Below are 18,421 nucleotides of genomic sequence, written 5' to 3'. Positions count from 1 at the left end.
CATTCCTTCTAAAAAGTTTTAGGAGTTATTAGCAACATTACACCTTAATAAACAAGGAGCCATGTCCTTTGATGGACCTACTTGTTTCTACCAGAAATGCCACTAGACAAAGCTGGGACTTTATTTTGAAAGTCAGATGTTACAACTATATCACGTGGATTGTGCTTTGTCCCCACTAGCAGGTCAAGCCCACCCTGGTTCTTGAAGTAGTGCTGACCCTCCTACTCAGCTTCAAGTGACTACCGAGAGACTGAGCAGATTCCAATCAGAGTCCACAAAGAAAACCATCTTCACTGATGAATCATTTATTTGGACAAGACAAAAACGTCTCCACAGGGTTTCCTTTTATACAGAAAGTGGAACATTTCAAATATATTAGTTTTTCAACAGAATTCACTTCAGTCTGGTCCCAGGAACTGCTTCACACATTAGGATTCACGTTTTAGTAACACGTATGCACCCATTATAGCCAAAAGAGCGTACTGTAAACAAAAAAAAAAAAAAAAAAAATTGAAAATTACTGAGGTCTACAGATAAATTTGGCCTGTGAACTTAAAAGGTAAAAGCAGCTATTTTAAATAATAAAATGTATTCAGATACAGTCTGAATGATTTAAAATAATAAATGCATTTAGATGAAGTTTATTCAATACTGGAATGATGAAAGAATCAAAAGATGACCTCTCCCCCCGGGCCTTGTTCTCCTAATTAGCTGTTCGATGCACGATATGGTTAAAGGCCCCAAAAGAGATCTCGGGCTGCAGCTCAAATGCCTGACACAGAGGCGGTGCTGTGCTTGACACAGGATTCCTATTTCTTTCCAAGTGATTTTTTTTAAAAAGAGAAATAATGTTTCTGTTGAACTTGTTAGATAAACATCGCTGGGTTTATTATACTATTTTTTTGTATGTTTGAAAATTTCCATAATAATAAGCAACAACTATATAAGTGCCATTTTAGAACACACTGCAAACTTACAAGGTAAAAGCAGCTATTTTAAATAATTAATTTAAATGTTAATTTAAGTGGTTATGTTAATTTGTAGTTAATTGTAAATACTCTGCAGAAAAATTAATGGCAAAACAGCTTAAGAAGATGACCTCTTTATAATTATACAAGTAAAGGCTATAATATTTAAAAATGAATAGGCACAGACACATGCATCAATTCTTACCTTAAATTTTGGATAGTCATTCATGATTATGGTGACCATACCAACATATGGTAAAAACCTAAGTTGTGGGAATAAAAAGAAGAAATATAAAAACTGTTTATAATGAGGACAGTGACATTTGACACACGTTTCAGCCATAGGAACACATCTTCATGGGAACACCACTGACCAGAGCTGTAAGGACAGGACTCGCCCCTGTTTCACACTGTTTTATCAGCAAAACGCATCAGAGCTAACAGCTGGGGCAACTGGGGACAGCAGGCATGGATCTGAACTAGGAGTGCCACGCATCTTCATTTGCTACACTTAAGATCATTAGTTGAGCCATATGTTCAAACAGAATAGGCAACTTTCACAAATCTTATTTTTTCAGGAGAAAAATAAGTTTCAGGTGGCCAATATGAAAATTACTGTTACATAAAGCTTTATTTAAGGCACAAAGATAATTAGGTTGTAATTTTAAAAAAATATTTTCATTTCAGTGTTTTTCAGATTAACAAGTCTACTGGGCAGTGAATACAAATGTGAATGCCATAACCTACATGCAAATGTGACTATGATCCCAGAGAGAACAGGTTCACAGCTGGTGATTATGCTGACCAAATTAACATCAGTGTGGAACCACTTCCACCCGTCTCACCATCCCTGCTCGTGGGAAGCAAGGTAACACACCCACAGTACCCTCCTGTCAGGTCAGAGGCTTCCACCTCTCTCTGGTTCACAGCCTTTTACCAGGATATCTAGAAACATAGGGCAGACAACCTGAAGTCGTCCTCATCTCCCCACAGATACTTGAGGAGTGCAACAGAATGGTTAAAGGGGTAGCAAGAGACCATAAGCCACAACCGGATTAATAAAGCTACTTCTCACACAATGGTGGCCAGCGTCTCCAGCCTGAGGAAGCTGTGAGACCAATATAACAAGAACACATTTCTAACAAGGGTAAAATATGAAAAGGGTCATTGAAAGGGAGGAAAAGAACTCTTTTTTTTGTTTGTTTGTTTGTTTTTAAATAAGAAGATACAGGGGCTGGGGATATAGCTCAGTTGGTAGAGGGCTTGCCTTGCATGCACAAGGCCCTGGGTTCAATCCCCAGCACCACAAAAAAAAAAAAAAAAGGAAAAAAGAAGATGACCCAGCTGGGTACGATGGTGCATGCCTGTAATCTCAGAAGCTCAGGAAGCCTGAGATAGGAGGACGACAAGTTCAAAGCCAGCCTCAGCAACTCAGTGAGACCCTGTCTCTAAATAAAATACAAAAAGAGGGCTGGGGATGTGGCTCAGTGGTCAAGTGCCCCTAGTTCAATCCCCAGTACCACCTGTCCTCCAAAAGAAGATACACACTTGCTGTGTCAATTAGAAGCAGAATTCAAGGCTAGAACAATCACACAAAATTAATATTAAAAGATTTATCAAGAACCGTTTTCAGTTGTGAAAAACAGGAAATAATTTAAATGTTTGCCACCCCCCCAAAAAAAATGTCTACCAAAAGATGGCTGGTTACAAAAGCTATGATTATCAATAGAACACATGTGGCCATGTAAAAGATGAAGTCATAGGTTTGACACAAAAAGGTATTTCCCACTTCCTTCTAGGTAAAATTATATATGCATCCACACATATCTGTTAGGCACAGAGAGTATCCAGAATGTTCACCAAAATGCTAAGCAGTGGTCACCTCTGGGAGGATTAATTGTAATTGTTAATTAAAATTCACAAATAACTAATCCCTGTGTGAGGATCTGAAAGAGTTAAATCCATGATGAAGATAACATGGGATTCAGTTTTAGATCCTTTGACAGTTCTAAGTTTTCTTTGGTCTTCACAGTACAAACCAGAACAACTTAGAATGCTGCGGACATGCCACATTTGCCATGAATGATTCCATTATCCTCTAACTGTAGTTTCCTTCTAAATGTTTTCCTGGTTGCTGAACTGCTGATATAACGTGAAAGCTCATGCTCACCCTCGTGCTCTTCCCACCACGTCCTTCTTTTCCAGCCAGTTCTGGCCTTCTTTGTATAAGCCTCTATCATCAACTTCATTATTATCTCCTTTAGTCAGAAATTTGATGTCTCCATTATCTCTGGAAAGCAAAATAATGTCCTCTCAAAAATTATTTTTAACACAGTACCATTAAAAAGAATCAGTTTGCACAATGTTATGGTCAGACAAGAGCATTTAGAAAGCAGTCAAGGAATCCTTGATCTTCCTTTGGTCTAAGATGAGTGCTTAGAGATAGCCATTCAGATGCAGCACAATATAGTGACAATTCTGTAGACTTAGACTGTAAAACATGCAAGTAACCCTGACAACGGTGAAGCAGGGCAGAGTGCCAAGGGAAGGCAAGGACTGGCTTCCAGCCACGAGAGAGCTGCTCTTCACCTCACGCCTCCTCAGAAGAAAGGAAAGGCGAGTACCTAGCTTAGAGTATTCATCAGTGGGCAAATGTGTGAGTAACCCCTGTGCGACTCTTCCATATCCAGATTCACAGCACACGGAGGTGCTGCTGACAGTGAGCTTTTCCAGGCTGTTCCAGTCACTCATCTCAAGTCAGACCAGACTGGAAGTCAGGACACGAGGCTAATTTAACACACTTGTTGGACCTGAACTGTTTCCATTTCTTCTTAGACCTCAAGGACCAATCTGTCAACATGGATTATATTATTCATTCTTCATTCTAGACATAAATTTGGTCCCAGATCACAGGGGCACAAAGTAAATGTAAAAGCAACGATGCTCTTAGCTATCCTCAAACTTTTCCTTGCCCAGTACAGAATGTGTTAATGCCCACTTGCTTCACTACTGAGCATGCTGGTGTAAAATCCCATTTGCAAGGAAACAAGAATCGCCACAGATGGAATTTGTTAAGCATTCTAAACTGGTGCTTAGATGGCCTTGATGCTAGAAACACAAACCTGCAGCAGTATGGGGCTATAAAGAGGGTGGTCCTTCAATAAGGCAAATGAAAAATGTACTATTACAATGAGATAAAATGTTTAAAGCCCACAAGATTTGAAACCATGTCCAAAAGAGTATGTTGACTTACAGTCATGGTTGTATAGGAAATTGAGAAGATAAAACTCTTGGCACTTTCTCACAATTCAGGTGAATTGAAACAACTACCATTTCCTCAACTTTGAAATTTTTCATCTTCATAAATTATTTATAAGTCAGGTGAGAGTACTGTCACATCATGGCTGAGTGTGTTTCTTCCTCAGTAACAAGTAGACATCAATGACCACTGGACAGAATCAGTGCAGGGTCACTAATGCAAATGGAGGGTCCTGATGTTCAACGCAGAGTGCACTGAACATTTTAAGGATCAGTGTCTTTGGGGAACACCTGGGAGCAGTGACTGAAATGAGACTCTAATACCAGAAGTATATGAATAGTTTCTCTCTCTCTCTCTGAGATTATATCTCCATTCATTAAAAGATATAAAACAGATATAAATACCTACATTTAATTCTATAAATCATGTTGGTAAAAATTCTACACTAAATTACAAAAAGGCAAATGAATAATCAAGTATATAAAATGTTACATTTTCAACTGTCTCATGGAAACTTTCTATATTTGAACTAGAGGTAAATGGTTTGGTTCCAAAAGAGAAACCAGACCTTATTAAGGTCTGAAGTCATCCCAGCACCTTAGGGAAAGGCAAGGCTGTCAGCAAGGGAAGAATTAATGCAGGGTATGCCATGATCAAATAGTGAGATGAGATGGGGGAAAGGAATTTTTTAAAATTATTTTTTATACATATATTTAGTTGCTGATGGACCTTTATTTTATTCATTCTTATGTGGTGCTGAGACTCGAACCCAGTGCCTCTCACATGCTAGGCAAGCGCTCTACCACTGAGCCACAACCCCAGCCCAGGGAAAGGAATTTTTATCCATCTAGGGCTAATATGACTGCTGAAAATTCCACTTTCGCCAAATGGACAGAGAAATAGCTAGCTTTTTTGCACTTCAGAAAATAATTATTGTATCAAAATAATCCTGTTACAATGTGATTTCAAGACTCCTTCAAATAACTAATGTAACACATTCCACCTTACATCTGTGCAGTAATTTAACTTTTTAAGTGCTTTTGTAAACATTAGTTCATTTAATTCTCAATCACCTGATGAGTTATTGTGGGTTAAATATTATCACTTTTGCCTTACAGAAGGAGGCAGCTGGTCCAAAGTCACTTGGTTAGTAAATGGCACAACTAGGAACTTAAGCCAATGCTTTTACTACTTTTTAATTCACCATTATACCCATCTACCAAAGTTTACAAAAACAAAGCAAAAAGAAGAAGTAAGGTCTCTTTACTTTTCATGAACTTTGATTACTCTGTGAACTATTGGAATGTCTCGTCCTTCAACTTTAAAAACAACTATTTCACCAGCTCTAATGGGGTCTTCCCGGAAATTGGTGAGGAAGAGAAGGTCTCCCCTGTGAAAGGCCGGCTCCATGCTGCCACTGGAAGGAAACACAAAAGTGAACATCAGCATCACTCAGAGTCCAAGAGGGCATGATGATGAACTTACCTGTCAGAGCTGAAATTGCCATCAATAGTCAAGCAAGTCTCAGACGCTACAAACCCAGTCCGTGGTTTCCTTCTGGCTCCGTTGACAGTATGTGAGAGAGGAAACACTTTCTACCCAGATCCAGGCAGGAAAGGGCACTGAAAGGCCCCTGTGCAGTTTGCATTAGGGAAGAAAAGAACCAAGGAAAATGTGGGCTCTGCACAGTAAAAGCTGCCAGTTTTAGCCTTCAAACAAGTCTTACCTCTACCAATATGTGACTGGTTTTGTTCAGAACTGGGGGTTATGATAGCTGGCTAATGCCTGAGGGCAATTCCTTCATTCCTTGACTCACCCCAGCACCCAGGACACTGTTACTTGTTTAAGGAAAGAAAAGCAGACAAGTGATGAAACCCTAGGAAGCAGGACCTGCCCTAAAGCCTCGCCGAGGGTTGGGACAAAATGTGAACCCAGGTCTCGCTTCCTGCAGCATCATCCTTTCCACCATGTCCTACAAAAGTCCAGTCGTAACGAAGATTGACTAATTTTGATGTGGAGGTCAACAGATAATCCCCACACTACCAGTTCATACCAGTTTGAACTCATGCCAAAAATGTTCGGTGGATACAAAGTGAGCTGCAATCTCCTAGGAGCCGGAATTTAAAAATGAATTCATTTACACTCGCTCATGCTAATACACGAGAAGAGAATAAGACCTACAACTGTGACTGGACGGGCAGCAACCAAGCAGCAGAGAACAACGTCTGTCCAGAAGGAAAGGGAGGAAGCAGCGAGCACAGCACATGGCTGCCCTCCTCTCCAGTCCTCCGGCCCCCTGAACTTCCCTAGGGATGCAGAATGCAGGAAGGAGGCAGGCCTGTCACTGAGCACCTGCTGGGAGCTTTATTTTAAAATGAAACTGAGGTAGGATGCAAGAAATAAAAAGACACGTAGGGAGGAGACAAAAGGAAGGAATAGGAACATAATTTTTTTTTCTTTCTTTCTTTTTTTTTTTTTTTTTCTTACAGGGCTGGGAATTGAACCCAAGGCCTCATGCTTTCAAGGCAAGTACTCTAACAACTGAGCTATAACCCCAGCCCCAAGGAACATAATTTTAATCTAAAGTTCTGCCTACCTTTCCTAGGCCTGTCATTTCCCAAGTCATTCTTCTCCCAGGCTTGCCACTTTCAAATTTCTGGGAATTCTGTAAATCTTAGTCACCACAAATCCATCCACTTATGAAAACTATCTTGTGTACGGTTAATTAGCCTTACAATAAACATATTAAGCATAGAGACACAATATTTAAAGAGACCTATACATTGGGCACTTTCCAAAGGTATCTACTGATAGATAATGGAGACCCTGTCAAGCCTAAGGATCCTGAGAAATGCCAGATCACCATAAACCATCTTGAGACCACAAGGCTGATGTCATTCTCACATAACTTCCATGCCCACCCCTCATCAAGTAACCTTTCAAAGAGCCTGAGAACCCCTAAAGCAGTTCCCACTCTCAAGATGGCCTCCATTCTCCCTTGAACTTGCACTCCTTACTTTACCCAACTCTTGAGGTGCCCACATGATCCCTTGAAGATGTCTCTGCTTTCCTAACTAAGTCTCTCTGCCTCAGCTGACACATTCTTAAATTCATTTCTGTGACATTTATCAAGATCCCCACTTGTTCTGTGTTGAGGTCCCCCTGCCAGAAATCTCTCAGACCTCCTTCAGTGACAAAACCAGTGCCCCCTTGCCAGGTATCACATCAGCACTCAAAACCAAGAAATATGAATAAAAACAGAGAACATGAGCAACAGAAATGGCCAGAAGGGCAAGAAAAGAAAATATCTGAACGAAACAAATTTGGGTGTTTTCTTTGTTCCCCAACATGGAATTTTATTTTGTCTTCTGATAATGACACATAATTGCTTCAGGGTTTTGTCTTTTTTGTTGTTATTGTTCTTTTAAAGAACAGCAGCTAAAATATTCAAGATGATCTCTTCATCTATGGCTTCATCTCTACTTCTTCCACAGAATTCCTGAAGACGCACAGTGGGAAGACATTTATAGAAAATGGTCTTGGTCCATGGGAACAGGACTGCGGTGAGGAAAACCTCCCTCCACAAGTCTCAAAGGCAGAAGAGCACACTGAACTTGTCATGAGGGACAGGATCTGTCCCATGGGGAGGTGGCTTTTTTAAATATTTCCTAATAACAGCTTATAGCTGCTTTCCTCCCAGACAGGGGTTTCCCCCAAGTCCACATAGCCCTTGGGATATTAAAGCTTTATGCTGCCAAACCAAAAGGCTTTAGAATAATAAAGGATGCTTTTTTTTAAAAGTTCGCATTCACTACACTCTCACAGTGACTTCCACGTGGAAGCATTTCTGTGTGATTTGAGAAGGAGGGCCAGAGATCTCAGATCCAGTGTTGTTCTTCATGTAGCCATAGAGTCAGCCAAGGAGAAAAACTTAAATCAATCTGAAATCAAATGACTCCAGGATGTTCTTGTCCAGTGTGTCACAGATCACTGGGTCTTCCTGCCAACGCTGGATGTAGATCACTGGGCCTCCTTCTCAAATCACACAGTCATCGTGAGATGCTTGTGAATTGGTCTTACTAGGCCCCAGGTTCGTTATCTGCTAGATGAGACAGTTCATCTACATTTGAGGTCTTCTTCTTCTTCTTCCTCCTCCTCTTCTTCTCCTCCTTTTTTTTTGTTGTTGTTGTTGTTGTGGTGGTGGTGGTGGTGGTGGTGGTGGTGGTGGTAGAAACCAAACTCAGGACCTTAGACATGCCAGGCATGGACTCCACCACTGAACCCCCTTCTCCTTCAAGGAAAACAAAATGGGGGGGCGGTCCTTAAAGTCCTTCCTTAAATGAAATATGACCAGATAAAATATCTAAAAGTGGAGATGATGCAAATGAAGTAAAGCTAAGGTGTTGGGGGTCCAGAAGTCTGGTCCTCTCCTCCCTCCTCATCTACTCACAACTTCAGGGGCCTCCCAGAGCATGGTGTGAAGACCAGTGAGACAGGGTCCCCTCAGATCTGCTGTGAGCCACCCTATCCTCAGGCTTCTACATTTGTGAAAACTCAGCATCCCTACAAGTGTGCCCCTTGGCCAGTCACATGGAAGTGTGGACAGGGCTGCAACCTGTTACATAGAGCAGGCCCCGGGGAGGGAAAGGGCACTGGCTTTGGCACTGGCTCCTGCCTGGTCAGCTGTGACTCTGCCCACATGACTGTTGCCCCTCCCGAGCCTGTAGCAGTAGACCCATGTACTGAGACTCACTGGACTAGAGCATCCTGCAGCACCTACCAGCTCCCAAACATGGTCACATGATTTCAAATTGACTTAAGTGTTTCTCCTTGGATGATTTCATGACTGCATGAAGTTGACTGAAGTATTCACTCTTCTGAAATAAACACACTTTCATACGCATAATAGTCTCCAGAAGATAGTAGCACTACCACCAGTAGCACTGAAGAAGCCCGGAGAAAGACCAGGCCCTTGCTGGGCACAGGGAGACACATAGCCTGCTATTCCATGAAGAGGACCAAGGAGCGTTTCCGAATTAATCATGTTTAAAACTCAATTTGCACACCAACAAGGCACTAATACTATATGCTAAACTGTCATTTTAAAGTGGATTAAATGTATAGCCCTACCATGATTAAAACTCTAAAATGTCTTTTGAACAAGGATAAGATCTTCAACAAGACAGGAAAAACTGAGACATTCTCAAAGCCGATACCAATAAAGAGAGCTCTAACCAAGTTTATCCAATTAAAATCCTGAATCATAGCTGTCACACAGGTTCTCACTCAAGGCACCCCTAATCTCTGCCTTGGCTAAGCAGTGTGACAACGCCCAGGCCAGCTGGTGGGACTTACCTCAGCACCACCACGATGGGGCTCTCGCTGCCCGTGAGGACGATCAAGCCTTTCCATATCATGAGCGCAGAAGACACAATCATGGCGAAGTTTAAAACCTGGTAGTAGAGCTGGAACGAAAAGAGTCAAGCCCAAAGTGAAACCAACGGCAGAAATACTTATCACACCCAAACCTAAAGACCTGCTTATGAAATGAAACAAAAAGATGTAATTTTTAGCTCATGGAACTAATTAATACACGGTAAAACAAAAAATCAGGTAGCATTCCAATTTTCAGCCATGGAATAAGTCTTCCAGACAGAGTCTCCTTCAGTGAGACCCAAAGGGCAAATCAGAGCAATTCACACTCAGGGCTTGCTCGGCTGCAGTCCCAGTGAGCCTCTGCACACCACTCCAGGGTTTCCCAGCATCTTAAACCCCTTAGGGAACTTGCTTCTCAAGTTCCGCCACCAGGGCCTCCTGCTCTAGAGGAGTCACAGGCTACAGCTCTGTGACAAGAGCATGTGCCTAACCTTCAGAGTCTGGCACATCTAGTGTGAATCCACCCAGAACTACCCCTCAATACCACAGTCAAAGACAGCCTCAAGTGAAAGGGTCACAATACTATAGCATTTAGCAATGAGGCTTCTGCATCTGAAAATTACCTGTTAAAACGGAACAAAACCTTTAAATACCCACATGCTAAATTTTCCATAAGCATTTAAAAAGGTAAACAGCAAATATTTGGTTAAGACACCCACAAGGTGGGATGATGGAAGTCAGTATGGAGGTTCCTCAAAAGAGTAGGAAGGCAACCACCATATGACCCAGGTTACCACTCCTTGGTGTTTATCCTAAAGAATTACAGTCAGCAGAGTACAGCAGTACATACATACCTATGTTTATGGCAGCACAATTCACCACAGCCTATGGAACCAGCTTAGGTGTCCATCAGTGGATGAATAGATACAGAAAATGTGGCAAATATACTCAATGGAGCTTTATTCAGCCATAAAGGAAAATGAATGTAACTTGAGAACATTAAGTTAAATGAAATAAGCCAAACTCAGAACGTCAACCGTTATGTTTTCCCTCATATGCAGAAGCTAGAGAGGAAAAAGGAAAAAGAAAGGTGTTGGGGGATTTCATGAAAATCAAAGGGAGATCAGTGGGGTAGAGGAAAGGGACCAGGAGCAGGGAAGAGTGGAGGGACAGGGAGCTACTGGGGGATGATGCTGGCCAAATCATACTGTAGTATCACGTGCGTGCGTGAATATGCAATGATGACTCCTGCCAATGTGTACGATTATGATGCATCAATAAAATAATTTTTAAAACACAGGTGAGAAAGTTGCCCAAGTCAATATTGCTTTCTCAGGCAATGTCAGTTACCATTCCTACATCTTTTCTGAAACTTCTAGTATCTGGCTGAACTTGTTTCCTTGCCTGGCCTCCTTATTTCGGAATACCTGATGATTTCTGAAATCTCCTTAATGTAATTTTAGTGGTGCTTCAGAGGAAGTGAAATTAGATCAGTCAGACCCATCTTACCTACCTATCAGCTCTCCAGAACACCCTTTTGAACTGGGTTTGGAACTAGGACCCGGATTATATGGCTCTGAACATCGTTTCCTCAAATACCCAAATTTAATTTCAACTGAAATAGAACAGTCCTCCTTTTGAGGGCTAAAAGCAGTTTAGGAACAAGTTCTGGTGTTTTATGGCATAGTAGGGTGTACAGTATATTTCAAAATAATCAGAAGAGAAGATTTTAAATGTTTTACTACAAAGAAATGATAAAGGTTTAAGGTGGCAGATATGTACTTACCCTTATTTGATCATTACACAATCTATACATGTATTAAAACATCCTATTGCACTCCATAAATCTGTATGATTATGTATCAATTAAAAAATAAACTGCCATCTTAAATATAGTTTTAAATACATCAAAATACAGTTTTAAAAATGCACAGGACCTGGAGAAATGCAGCTAAAGACATTCAGGAAGAGCTAACAAGGAAGAGCCATGTCATTATAGGAGTCTGATTTCTGGGTGTGTGGACCACCCTTTAGAGCAGTGATTCTCAAACCTCAGGGTATACTAGAATCATCTGGAGGCCTGAGGACTGCATTTCAAACAAACTGCCAGGTGATGCTGAAGCTGCTGGTCTGGGACCATGCTCTACACCACTGGTTCTCAACCTTGACTGTACTCCAGAATTAAGTGGGAAGCCTTTCAAAGTAGGACACCTGGCCTTCATCCCAAAACAAGCGGATCGTTGGAGGGGAGGGGAACATTCATGTTTCGTGAACAGCCTATCCAGTAATCCTGATGCACAGCGAAGGTGAACCCACTGCTCCTGCCCATCAGCTTAAGTTGCTCCATCTTGAACCCTTCCTCTACCTCACATCCTCCTCCACCTTAAACACTCTTCCTGTTTCACAGCCAAACTTCTCAAAAGAGCCCCAGGCAGAAATCTGAGAGTCCACTTTTGAAGACCTTCTTCTCTGCCTTCCTGCCATTCCTCCACCTCCATCTGAACGTGCCAATGGTGGCGCTGGTACCACCATGCTACCTACACCCAATCCTGAGATTCCCAACCACCTACCTGACACTTGCATGTCTTTAAAGGTAGCTGAAATGCTACATGTCAGAACTGAACTTTCCTTTTCCAAAAAACTTGCAGGGCAAGTGTTGTCCAGCACAATAAGGGGCATCACCACCCAGTTCTTTGGAGACGCTCCCTACCCATCCACTGTCCGCAGTTTACCTCTACACATTTCCAGAATGTGTTCAGTTCTCTCTATTCCCACTGCCACCATTCACGTCTAACCCACAGAGCCCGTCAAAGCCCTGCACGAGCCTGCCACAGGTCTCCTGAGATCCATACACACCTCCTCCAACCTATTCTACACTTAGCACATTTTTTCACATGTATATCTGGTCATCTGGTCACATCAACACTTCACTTAAATCCCTTCAATTGCCTACCACAACTCAGAAGATTAAGACCAAACCTCAATTCAAGCTCAAAGGCTCTGTCTGATACAGCTGGGAAGTACCCCTATTGCCAGCTTCAGCTCAGGAAGCTCACCATGCCCAGCTGTACTTGTTGTATCTGCTAATGCTCCAAAAAGCTCTAAAAAGGAGCTAATGCTCCTTCCCAATCCAGGCCCTTTACTCAGCTCCTTCCTCTGCCCAGAGGCTCTTGCCCCTGGACCCCATGGCACTCATTCATCTTTAAGTCCCAATTTAAACACCAGTGTCCAAGGGAGGCCTTTCCTGATTTGCCAGACAAGGAGTCAGCAAACTTTGCGTAAAGGGCCAGACAATAAATATTTTAGGTTTACAGGCCACATGACAACATGGTATCAATCAAAATCACTTCACTCTGCCACTATAGCCAGAAAGTACCCAGAGACAAGATATAGAAGAATGAACATGGCTAATCTCCACATGACAACTTTGTTTATATAAATAGGCGGACCACTAGAGTTTGCCAATCTTTACTGTAGGCCAGCCTAGGTCTTCCTATTACATATTCTCACTGCATCCTGTACCTCTTTATAGCATCCATTACGGTTTTAATTATACATATAATTATTTAATGTGTCTTCACACTAAACCGTAAGTTCCACAAAGACAGGGAATATTTCAGCCTTGTTAATGGCTGTATCCTCCATTTCAACACAGTTCTGGCAAAAAATAAATACCAAACTTGCTGAATAAATAGTGATAAAATAAAACATCTTAGATACATGGTGAATGCAAACACATCAGCAGTAAGAAAAACACCAAAATCCCAACAAAAAGAGGTAAAATTTTTAAACTACACTTTTCTAAAGAGGAAATATAAGTGGCAAATAAACATTTAAAATGCTCAAACCAATAATCCTGCCTGTTTCCAAACCTCACACACCAGCAAATTTAAAGTATTTATTTTTATTTTTTTTTATTTTAATGCTAAGACTTGCTGTAGTGGGGATATAAGTTGTTTTGACCATTCTGAAAGCAATCTGGCATTAGTGTCAAGAAGTTACTCTTGATCAGGTAATCCCACTTCTAGAAATTCCATCCAAAAAGCAGAGAAGAAAGTGTGGCCCAAAGATATTTATCACAACCAGCTAGCTAACTAGCTAGCTTGCTTGCTTGCTTTGCCTTATTTCTGATAATATGGACAAGGAAATAAATTACCAAGAACAGGGAAATGATTGAACAGAAAATGGCAGATTTCTCTTCCAAATAATGCATAAATAACTTCCATGACTAGATCAAACACTTAAAGGATGTTGAGGGGAAAATGTAAGCTGCGGTAGGATCTCAACAAACCATAAAACAAACAAAAGGAGATGCTCCATGATGCTACCAGAGGCAACCTTAGGATGACAGAATTATAAGTCACTGAATTTTCTTCTTTAAACTATTTCCTATTGTTTAAACTCCCTATACTGGGTATGGATTAAGTCCAAAACCTAAGGGAAAGAATGGTTTAAAGGAAGTGCAATTTGATAGAATATTATATGGCCATTAAAATAATCATTTGGAAGAGTGTGGCAAACACTAAAACATATTCTGATATATCGTAAAGTAGGAAAAGCAAAGTTCAAAATTGCCCATTGCCAATATTACAATTGTGAAATATGTAATTTGAGACCATGATGAAGGATATAACTGAAAGTAGAGACATAAAATGCAAACTAAAACAACTGTTAAGGTATTTGGGTGCACTTGATCAAAACAGGAAAATTAATATAATCCAATATAAAACTACACCATTTTTTAACTACTTGGCTACTGTGTCAATAGTAAGTGATGAAACTATTACTATATTTCCAGGAGAACAAAAATGGAAACTGAAGTGCTAAGCGTACACTGTTAAACCACTGCTTTTTAAAGTAAAATCAGTCTTGCAAGTCACATCTGTGTAAAGCAGAAGTTGTTACTGGAGTTCACATTCAAAACCTTCCCCACCTGCTGTGCTTGACTTAAAGGACTTGATAAACAATCATTCTTTCACTATGAATTACAGGTCTGATTAGGAAAGCCCCCAAACCATGGTTTTAAACAAAGATCACCATTCTTAGACTTAGATGGTTTTTTTCAAACCATCATGTTCCACCCTAATAAAAGCAAGTTATAAATTTTTCTCATTTACCTAATAAGGAACTTGTACTAAGAACATATTTTCCACTATCATTGTCTATGCTTGAAAACTTCATGGAGAGAAAATAAAATCAATTCCTCAAAAATACTTCCTTTGAACCAGGCATCTATCTGCCAAAGAAATGGTCAAATACATAAACACCTAATAATTACACTAAGTACAAAACCACAAGTCACTCTTCCAACACCCTAGCTTTAAGGTATATATGAGTCTGAGTGTAGGTTTGATATCCTGAAATCTAGAAACAAAATTTTGACCAAACTACTGACAAACTGAATGAGATTGAAAACATACACCACCACATTTTTGTTTGTATTCCTCTTTGGCTACCAAATTTGTATGCTTAGCACTTAACAACTCCAGCAGAGTTTAGAAGTGAGCCCACACTGAGTCGCTGCCAACCAAACATAAAGTAGTCACTTTATACGATTTTAAAAAGAAAACATTTCAGACCACATATTCTGGCTACAGAGCAGCAGAAATGCCAGTAGCTGCATTTCTTTCTTTCTTCCTCACTGTAGAAACAAAGAGTCCTTGTTTTGCATGTGGCTCTTGCCTTAATTAATAGAAATTGGGGGCAACAGAGAAAAGAGTTCCTGCTTCCAAGACTGGCAAAGCATGCAGGCCTGACAAGGTGTCACAGGGTACTAATTTGATGGGGAAAAAAGACAAAGAAACAAGCAAAACAAAACAAAACTTTAAAACAAAGTACACAAGGCAGTATATTTGAGCTTCTGAATGTGAAGATTAGCAAAATAAGCAATACAAGCAGCTTCTGACAGGTCCATCCCTGAAGAGTGCAACACACAGGTCTTTTAAAGGGTAAATTGGGTTAGGGATTGACACACACATCAGAAGGTCTTCTCTGACAGTCTGCAATTATAGCCATGAGTAATCAGCACCAGTTTGAGAAATATTTTTAAAATCTAACCAATAGTTTAGATTTTCAAATAAAGCTGTTTCCTAGAGAATCTTCCTGCAAACAGCATCAATGCTCAGATCTTTAGCTGTTGGCATTTCAAGCTAGTAGTATTCTCTACAACTTCTCTTAATCATAGAAACCACAGGTGCTCATCAGCTATGCACACCTAGACACAGCCAGATCCTTAACACGGTTTGTGAAATCCAAGTCACCAAACTCCCCCATACTGCTACACTGGCCTGAAATTCTGCAGAAAAAAAGAAAGCTGCCCAAAGGAGTAAGCCATGCCCTGTCACAGGCATCATTCTGCATCTCCATATAACGATAATTGAAACTGGATGCCATCAAAATCATGAGCATTAATACCATTTTCAAAGACAATCAAAATTCCCTTGTAAAAGGTTCCAGTGTCTATCATGATAATGAGCACTACGGGTCCCCCAAATTCTCTATCTAGACGCCTAAGTAATACATTTTTCCTGGCTGAGAGGGCTTCCAATCCCTTCTCTCTCTTGCCATATATTGAAGGGACAAGGACCCCAAGGCAGTGGTGATAGCCAATAACAGGCTAAGGAGAGCACAAGAGGACAGTTTTCCTCTGCGGTCCTATCCCGGAGGAATTAGAAATCAATCTCAGCTAACCAGCTAACTGCCTCCCATATCCATGGTGCAGCCAGAATGATTCAATCTGAGAGGAAAGTTGGAGAAGACTTCTGGAAGTCCCTTCGCAACACTGCTTGGTCCACAATGACAGCATCACCTGTGAGCTCACTAGGCAGGGAAAAACCTGCCCCGGCTGGGAAGAAACAGCCTTGGAAGGTATCACTGGACAGCTCCCATTGTCAAAAAGTTCTTCCCTTTTGCCTGCCTCTCTGCCACTTTCACGCGCGCGCAGTCAGGCCTCTGGATTCGTCAAAGGAAATCTGTTCCTTCATTGAGTGGCCCTTCAATCCGCGCAGACAGCTGTCGCTCGCGCTCCAGTCATCTCTCCTCGTTTTCCCAGCGCAACTGGCATCCACTGCACTGGGCTTCTATTCTCTTCCCTTTCCAGACCATCCTCCCCTAATTTGCTCTTGTCAGTGCAAGAAAGCACACATTTGTCCACACGTGGGTCTGGGAGGATGTGAACCCAGAGGCTCTGAAAGCCCAGCAAGGGAGCTTCGGGTCGCCGCCCGGTCGCAGTCACCCGCAGCTGCCCTTGTCCAAACCCTACTCTCCAAGCCCGGACTCCCCGCTGCCGCAGCGCACCCCCGGCGAGCCCCCAGTCCGGGCAACAGTTACCTGACGCTTGTTCATCTTCCTCAAGTCCCCAAAGATGTCCAAGCCGGACGCGGGGAGGTGCGTCCCCACGGCGCCCGCGCGTACCATGGCGGGGTCTCTGGGGGCCGCGACGGCCCGCCGGCTCCGGTTGTCACAGACAGCTGCGGAGCACCGCAGGCCCCGCCCACCGGCCCCGAGTCCTTGCGGACCACGTGACCGACTGCTTACTTGGGCTTCTGGGAATCGTAGTCTTGCGAGTCTCGGTCACCAGTCTGCCCCTTAGGAACCGAGAGGAGGAAAACTACCATGTCCAGAATGCCGCGGGCCGAGAGCATCGGCCAGTGAAGACCCTGGGCTCCCAGGAAGGGCAGCGACTGCGCTCAGGAGCCTGCACCGACCCTTTGGAGGGAATGTGGGGCAGTGGGTGAATTCGCATATCTTAGGGGAAACTCGGAGGAGTGACTGCTGAAGAGAAACTGAAATCCCAAGACTCTGGTCAGGCGCCAAAAGGACACCTAAAGCTCCCTCGCAATCACCTAGCCGTGTATCTTGGCCATTGGATGACTGCGACACGGAAAGGCGGAGCTTCTGCCCTGGGGGCGGGCAGCGCAGAATCGGGGTGGGGCCTAAAGTGGGCACGCCTGATGGGCGTGGCTTAAAGAGGCGGGGTTTTGAAGCTGCCGAGCTATTTGCTCTGAAAGACTGCGAGTACAGTGTGAATGCAGAGGAGCGTCATTGAATCGTCATGACCATAATGTGTAGAAACGGATATTAATTGAATAAACAAATAACCACCCAACTTATACACAAGGAGTCAGAGACCCAGAAAAGTTTAATGACATGGCCAAGTTAAGTGGCAAAGTCTGAAATGGAAATCAAGTTATTAAATAACTATTAAATAACAAGTTCTACATTACCGCAGTCCCAGCTCTAGATTACCTTTAATTCATTCATTCACTAACTCGCTTCAACCTTATTTATTTTATTCCTTTATTTATAAATCTTTATGGAGCTCCTACTATATACCTGATTTAATTCTAAGCACTTGAGAGAAATCAGCAGAAATATGAGTAAAAATCTTTGTCTCTAAAGCTTTAATTTTACCTTGGGCAGACATAATAGATAAGTAAATTATAATAGTACCAGAGGGGTGGCAGGCTGTGGAAAGAAGAAAAGCAGAGAAGCTGGGTCTGGATCTCTGGGGAAAGGAAGCATGTTGCAATTTAAAATATGCCATAAGTTTACTTACCATGACGCTCATAAAGGGTGAGCTTTTAGATGCTTCTTGCCTAGATCCTTTCCTGTTAGAAATATGGCCAGAGAGCTTTGTAAAGGTACTCAAATTGCGTTGGTTAAGAATTTGGGGGGCGGAGGGGTTGTTTGTTTGCTTGGTTTTTTTTTTTTTTTTTTTTTTTTTGTTTGTTTGTTTGCATTCTGACTTCCCTTCCATCATAGTTCTATTTGGTGAGGACAGGGAGCATTTTGGGGATCCAGTTAAGGAGAAGTTGAG

General features: G+C 41.9%; 1 protein-coding gene across 1 annotated transcript; it reads right to left on the bottom strand.

The window, feature by feature from the left end:
- Positions 1–289: 289 nt before the first annotated feature.
- On the bottom strand, positions 290–17,112 carry SEC11C (SEC11 homolog C, signal peptidase complex subunit). The gene is made up of 6 exons (XM_079108690.1): positions 16,933–17,112; positions 9,583–9,692; positions 5,495–5,644; positions 3,139–3,258; positions 1,174–1,231; positions 290–482 (listed from the first exon to the last, which is right to left on the bottom strand). Exons 1-6 carry the CDS (start codon positions 17,017–17,019, stop codon positions 429–431), a joined length of 579 nt encoding a protein of 192 aa, XP_078964816.1. The 5' UTR covers positions 17,020–17,112; the 3' UTR covers positions 290–428.
- Positions 17,113–18,421: the final 1,309 nt, after the last annotated feature.

Source organism: Sciurus vulgaris (genome assembly GCF_902686455.1).
Source record: "Sciurus vulgaris genome assembly, chromosome: 13".
Lineage (NCBI taxonomy): Eukaryota > Metazoa > Chordata > Mammalia > Rodentia > Sciuridae > Sciurus > Sciurus vulgaris.
This window is presented reverse-complemented; position numbering and strand designations above follow the sequence as displayed.

Excerpts from the sequence above, each read along its gene's own strand:
- SEC11C (XM_079108690.1), bottom strand. The coding sequence starts at position 17,019 with ATGGTACGCGCGGGCGCCGTGGGGACGCACCTCCCCGCGTCCGGCTTG. Across the intron at positions 3,259-5,494 it reads GTAATCAAAGTTCATGAAAA|AGATAATGGAGACATCAAAT; the intron begins GTAAAGAGACCT and ends TTTGCTTTCCAG. Across the intron at positions 1,232-3,138 it reads GTGGTGGGAAGAGCACGAGG|GTTTTTACCATATGTTGGTA; the intron begins GTGAGCATGAGC and ends CCCACAACTTAG.